The 7,050-nt window shown below is 41.7% G+C and overlaps 1 protein-coding gene across 1 annotated transcript in view; it reads right to left on the minus strand.

The window, feature by feature from the left end:
• Window positions 1-1,068: 1,068 nt before the first annotated feature.
• Window positions 1,069-7,050, minus strand: part of LOC149429405 (serine/threonine-protein phosphatase 4 regulatory subunit 4-like) — a 97,241-nt gene continuing 91,259 nt past the window's right edge. Inside the window, exons 9-12 of the mRNA XM_089666446.1 lie at window positions 6,329-6,492; window positions 4,185-4,304; window positions 3,635-3,712; window positions 1,069-1,209 (exon numbers count right to left, since the gene is read on the minus strand). Coding sequence (XP_089522572.1) covers window positions 1,084-1,209; window positions 3,635-3,712; window positions 4,185-4,304; window positions 6,329-6,492 — 488 coding nt within the window. The 3' untranslated portion in view covers window positions 1,069-1,083. The remainder of the gene's footprint in view (window positions 1,210-3,634; window positions 3,713-4,184; window positions 4,305-6,328; window positions 6,493-7,050) is intronic.

Raw genomic sequence — 7,050 nt, forward strand, 5'->3', positions numbered from 1 at the left:
TGCACATGCGCAGATATTGGTGCACGGATCTAGACCTGGAGTCAGAGTCAGGTGTGCACATGCACAGATATTGGTGCACGGATCTAGCCCTGGAGTCAGAGTCAGGTGTGCACATGCGCAGATATTGGTGCACGGATCTAGACCTGGAGTCGGAGTCAGGTGTGCACATGCGCAGATATTGGTGCATGGATCTAGACCTGGAGTCGGAGTCAGGTGTGTACATGTGCAGATATTGGTGCATGGATCTAGACCTGGAGTCACAGCCAGGTGTGCACATGCGCAGATATTGGTGCACGGATCTAGACCTGGAGTCGGAGTCAGGTGTGCACATGCGCAGGTGTCAGCTGGCCAACTGGTCTTCTCTTACACCCTGACAGCCCAGCCATCGGTAAGGTTGGGTGATGCCGGGTGTCGTGGAATTCAGAGGTACAACAGGAAACATAGAAACGAGTGGAACTTATGAGTTACACGGACCGGGGGGAGTGAGGAAACACCCCCCCCACACACACACACATTACCCCGAGTGTGTTCCAAACATTGCCTGCAAATGCAAAACCAGACCAGCTTATACATGCTCCTACTATGTACCCGCCCTGGTATACACAATCAGAGGGCATCTAAGGAGAGGTCTCCAAACTATGGCCCTCCAGCTCTTGAGGAACTACAAGTCCCATGGGGCAGTGCAAGGCTTGACTCAGAGGCAGTGGCATGATGGGATTTTGTAATGTCACCACAGCTGGCCAAGGTGGCCTACCCCTGGGATATGGTAAGGAACAGAAGAAATATGGTGGCAGCTGGAGCGCTATCATCGTGTGGCCATGATGGGACATAGTCATAGTTCAGAGACCTCCATGACCACCATCCAATACTCATCAACAGTGGATGGAGTTGGCTTTTACGGCCATCAGGGCACTAGGCACGTCTCTTGGGTTCAGGTTCAGCATGGACTCCTTTATGGAGCTCTGGGAAGTTGTTCAATCAAAAACTGTCCTCACCATAGAGCCCCCATAACTGGATTGGTTGGTCAAGTCTTGCCTTAGCAACAAATGGTCAGCTTTTTGACACCTATAAAAATCCCGGCCATCACCCCTGTTGACATTCAGCCATCTTGGCGTCAGTGCTGACCTTGTTATCTAGCCCTGAGTTGTCGCCTCCGCTTGTCATGAGCTCCAGAGTTTCCGGAAGTTGGTCTATTAACCCGTCCAGAACCTGCAAAAAAAAAAAAGAGGCCGTTGTTAAAGCCAAACTCCAGCCCAAATCTTTTCGTCAGCTTAGGACTGACATAGGAAAAGTCAATACTTTCATCCATTCTTTATTTCTAACTGCGACCCCAGAGATTTCAGCTTAAGCTATTTAGCACTGTAAACAACATGTGAAAAAGAGCCCCCCAGCTCCACCTGCTGGCTGAATACAAAATTAAACATTACATTTCCAAGACTTTAAAGGTGGTAATTGGAGGATAGCATCTCTGTATCATTGTTCCTCAGAAAGCAGCTTAACCCCTTCCCGCCTGAGGGCAAAACAAATCTTAATGCCTAAGCACAATTTTACAACTTTGACCTGTGTTAGTAAAACCGTCTATATCACCACAACTACTTCGTACATCCGGGTGGATTATACCGCGTTTTTTTCAGGACAAATTGGGCTTTCATTTGGTGGTAAATGGTAATGGATAGCTCCTGATTTTTATTTTATTAACAAAGGAAAACTGGCCCAAAATAGTAAAAAAAAAATATTATTTTTTCATTTAGCTGTGTTTCTTGTTACTACCATAACCGACCACCAAAGAACAACCCAAAATAAATTCTCCAGCTCTTGGCGATCGCAGCGATACCATATATGTGTGTTATTTGTTGTTTGTACCCGGAGTACGGCCCAGAAACAATAGGGAGCATTTTGTTTTGTTTTGTTTTTACCTAAAACACACTGACACTAACTGACACTGACTGACACTGATACCAATTTTAAAAAATCCTGACCTTTGACCCTAACACTAACCCTGACACTGAACTAGGTCAAACCTCGGGGGATTTTTCTTTATTTTTAAATATTTATCTGTTTGGTTTTTTTAAAGAACATTTTTTTTCTGTATGCAATGAGTTAGTGAGATACAATGTATAATAGGATGTATATAATGATACAATGTGTAATAGGATGTATATAATGATACAATGTATAATAGAATGTATATAATGATACAATGTATAATAGGATGTATATAATGATACAATGTATAATAGGATGTATATAATGATACAATGTATAATAGGATGTATATAATGATACAATGTATAATGGAATGTATATAATGATACAATGTATAATGGAATGTATATAATGATACAATGTATAATAGGATGTATATAATGATACAATGTATAATAGGATGTATATAATGATACAATGTATAATGGAATGTATATAATGATACAATGTATAATGGAATGTATATAATGATACAATGTATAATAGGATGTATATAATGATACAATGTATAATATAATGTATATAATGATACAATGTATAATGGGATGTATATAATGATACAATGTATAATGGGATGTATATAATGATACAATGTATAATAGGATGTATATAATGATACAATGTATAATATAATGTATATAATAATACAATGTATAATAGGATGTATATAATGATACAATGTATAATATGATGTATATAATGATACAATGTATACTAGAATGTATATAATGATACAATGTATAATGGAATGTATATAATAATACAATGTATAATAGGATGTATATAATGATACAATGTATAATAGAATGTATATAATGATACAATGTATAATGGGATGTATATAATGATACAATGTATAATAGGATGTATATAATGATACAATGTATAATATAATGTATATAAAGATATATTGTATAATAGGATGTATATAATGATACAATGTATACTAGAATGTATATAATGATACAATGTATAATAGGATGTATATAATGATACAATGTATAATAGAATGTATATAATGATACAATGTATAATAGAATGTATATGATACAATGTATCTCTCTCCTCCATTCATAGAGGGGAAAAAAACCAAGGGGAGTGGGCAATACAGTGACTGATCACTGTGATAGCCAATCAGAGGCTATCACAGCGATCGGGGTGTATGGGGTGTGCAGGGAGGGTAGCAGGTGTAGGGGCAGGTCGTGTCCTTTTAGGGCAGCTCATCCATGGTTAGAACTCAGTGACACCCCGGTCTCTGTGGTGGGGGCGCGCTGTGCGGCGAGCATGTGCAAATGTCAGAGAGTCGATCAGGATGACCAGAAGCTCTGAAGGCAATGAATGTATTCACACGCAGGGAATAACGGGAGATGTGTCAGCAAAGATCGCTCATGTTCAGGGTTCAAACTCTGGATCTGTTATCCTTACAAGCACATTGATTTTCTGTAAGTTCACTCGATCACCTCCTTAGTTGGGCCCCCTTCCCACCCTGGGCCCCATAGCAGCTGCACTGGCCCGTAGGGTGCTTGCACAATCTGACGGTAATCATATGTATCCTCTGAGCTCTGACACTACAATCACCTCGACATAACCTGGAAATAAATAGAACGATTTTTTAGCAAAGCACGTGACTTCCCGCAGGTCCTCTTACCTCTAGTGAGTCATCCTGCAGTAGAGCGACTAGTTCTTTATGTATTAAATACACATTGGATCCTAAGAGTTTACAGACCTAAAAAAAACAAGAAAAAAGTTTTCAAAGGCCGGCCATACACGGGTCAATTTCCGAGCGATTTTTTGTTTGAAAATCAGACCTAAGAATAATTGACCGATCTTCGCTCTGTCAGTGGGGCAGTGGCCGATTTTCATGGTTCCTCCCCATTTAGTTTATCGGGCATGCTGGAAAATTTGTGAAAAACGATCGTTTTTCGAAATCATTGGTGGCGCCGTCGGATTACAGAACGAACGTTTTCAATTTTCGTTCAAAAAATCGTTAGGAATTCGGGGCACAGATGAAACCCGTGTCTGAAGCAACCAATCACGTTTAGCGATCATCGGCTGGGAAAAGAAATCGACTACTTTAGGTCTCAGCTCCGCCTATGCTCCGGGTTTTGGGGGTTTTCATGCATCTTCTTGGCCTTTGTAAAGAAGGATCCCATTGGACACCGTGATACAGACAGCCGGCATGACCGTCTCATACTCACTTCACAGAAGCCGAGAGCCATGGAGTGTCTGACGGACATGTCCGGGTCGTGGCACAGGCAGAAGAAGGTTGCATACAGTTCTATGTGGAAGTTTTTCACTCCGACAAATACAACCATGGCCTGGAAAAGAGAAGAAATCGGTAAAACGGTCATTTCTCATACCGGAGTCACATCAATCCTAATCAGAGAGTCATTCCAGCCGACTTTCTTCTTCAGTGTTGGATGGAGCGAGGAACGGTCAGAGCAATAAAAGCTCCATATACCATCCTTCAGTGGCAGGAGGTCAGTGCTGGGGGGGGGGGGGGGGGTGAGAGAAGCAGAAAGAATTCTTCTACCCTGAGACCCTTCTCACACCATCCCTTCCTGAACCTCAACCTCTAACACAAACCTGACCTGCAACCCCAACACTGATCTTCCATGTAACCCCAACACTAACCCTCCCTGTAACCCCAACACTAACCCTCCCTGTAATTCCAACACTAACCCTCCCCCGTAACCCCAACACTAACCCTCCCTGTAACCCCAACACTAACCCTCCCTGTAACCCCAACACTAACCCTCCCTATAACCCCAACACTAATCTTCCCTGTAACCCCAACACTATCCCTCCCTGTAATCCCAACATCAACTCTCCCTGTAACCCGAACACTGACCTTCCCTGTAACCCCAACACTAACCTTCCCTGTAACCCCAACACTAACCCTCTCTGTAACCCCAACACCAACTCTCCCTGTAACCCCAACACTAACTCTCCCTGTAACCCCAACACTAACCCTCCCTGTAACCCCAACACTGACCTTCCCTGTAACCCCAACACTATCCCTCCCTGTAACCCCAACACTAACCCTCCCTGTAACCCCAACACTAACCCTCCCTGTAACCCCAACACTGACCTTCCCTGTAACCCAACACTGACCCTTCCTGTAACCCCAACACTGACCTTCCCTGTAACCCCAACACTAACCCTCCCTGTAACTCCAACACTGCCCTAATCTGTAACCCCAACACTAACCCTCCCTGTAACCCCAACACTAACCTTCCCTGTAACCCCAACACTACAACTTCCCTGTAACCCCAACACTAACCTTTCCCATAACCCCAACACTAACCTTCCTTGTAACCCCAACACTAACCTTTCCCATAACCCCAACACTAACCTTCCTTGTAACCCCAACACTAACCTTTCCCGTAACCCCAACACTAACCTTCCCTGTAACCCCAACACTAACCTTCCCTGTAACCCCAACACTAACCCTCCCTGTAACCCCAACACTGACCTTCCCTGAAACCCCAACACTAACCCTCCCTGTAACCCCAACACTAACCTTCCCTGTAACCTCAACACTAACCCTCCCTGTAATCCCAACACCAACTCTCCCTGTAACCCCAACACTAACCCTTCCTGTAACCCCAACACTAACCCTCCCTGTAACCCCAACACTAACCCTCCCTGTAACCCCAACACTAACCCTCCCTGTAACCCCAACACTAACCCTCCCTGTAACCCCAACACTGACCCTCCCTGTAACCCCAACACTAACCTTCTCTGTAACCCCAACACCAACACTCCCTGTAACCCCAACACTAACCTTCCCTGTAACCCCAACACTAACCTTCCCTGTAACCCCAACACCAACCTTCCCTGTAACTCCAACACCAACTCTCCCTGTATCCCTGGACTGATTTTACGGGAGTTTTACTACTTTTTCATTGTTTACAAATGTATAAACTGATGTTTTTTATTGGTTTTAGCTATAGTATTAAAATCTGTGTTATACAAAATCATTTACTATCAGGAACATCCATGACACTTTATTCTCTGCTTCAGCTGTGTGTGTAATGTGAGACCTCCTGTTTTTTTTACAGCAGAGCTGTTTTCTGAGGATCAGGAAGCTCAATATTGTAGTACACCACCTACTGTCTGCAAATGGTAAATACCAAATATTCATGTTACAGTTGCTATGTATCTGTTGGGAGTGTAATAAAAAAGTAACTTAAAAGTACATAAAAACACAAATACAACAGACATCATTGGTTTGGGTTAGAGATCAAGACAACCTAATGTGTTGCAGGGGGTCAGTACATAAACTCCTTCTTCTCCTTTTATCCAGAAAAGGATTTGTTATCAGGAGAATCAGACTCACTGGAAAGTTGTATGCACAGTGTTTCCTGACCATAGAATATTTCTTCTCCAGCTCTATGTTCTGGATCTGGTTATCATTATGGCCGTTCTCCTGGTGAAGACCCAACCGGCACAGCTTCTTATAGAACTCCAGGAACCAGATCTGCTGCTCCTGGGTGAAGAGACCTGGCCAAGGCAAAAGAGGCAAATGTCTGGAGATCAGCTCTGGGTGTAGGAAGGGAGGGATAGATAGATAGACAGGCGGATGGATAGATAGATAGATAGATAGATAGATAGATGATAGATAGATAGATAGATAGATAGATAGATAGATAGATAATAGATAGATAGATAGATAGATAGATAGATAGATAGATAGATAGATAATAGATAGATAGATAGATAGATAGATAGATAGATAGATAGATAGATAGATAATAGATAGATAGATAGATAGATAGATAATAGATAGATAGATAGATAGATAGATAGATAGATAGATAGATAGATAGATAGATAGATAGATAATAGATAGATAGATAGATAGATAATAGATAGATAGATAGATAATAGATAGATAGATAGATAGATAGATAGATAATAGATAGATAGATAGATAGATAGATAGATAGATAGATAGATAATAGATAGATAGATAGATAATAGATAGATAGATAGATAGATAGATAGATAGATAGATAATAGATAGATAGATAGATAGATAGATAGATAGATAATAGATAG

Source organism: Staurois parvus, unplaced genomic scaffold (genome assembly GCF_062004578.1).
Source record: "Staurois parvus isolate SC_StPar_1 unplaced genomic scaffold, SC_StPar_1.0 ptg002714l, whole genome shotgun sequence".
Lineage (NCBI taxonomy): Eukaryota > Metazoa > Chordata > Amphibia > Anura > Ranidae > Staurois > Staurois parvus.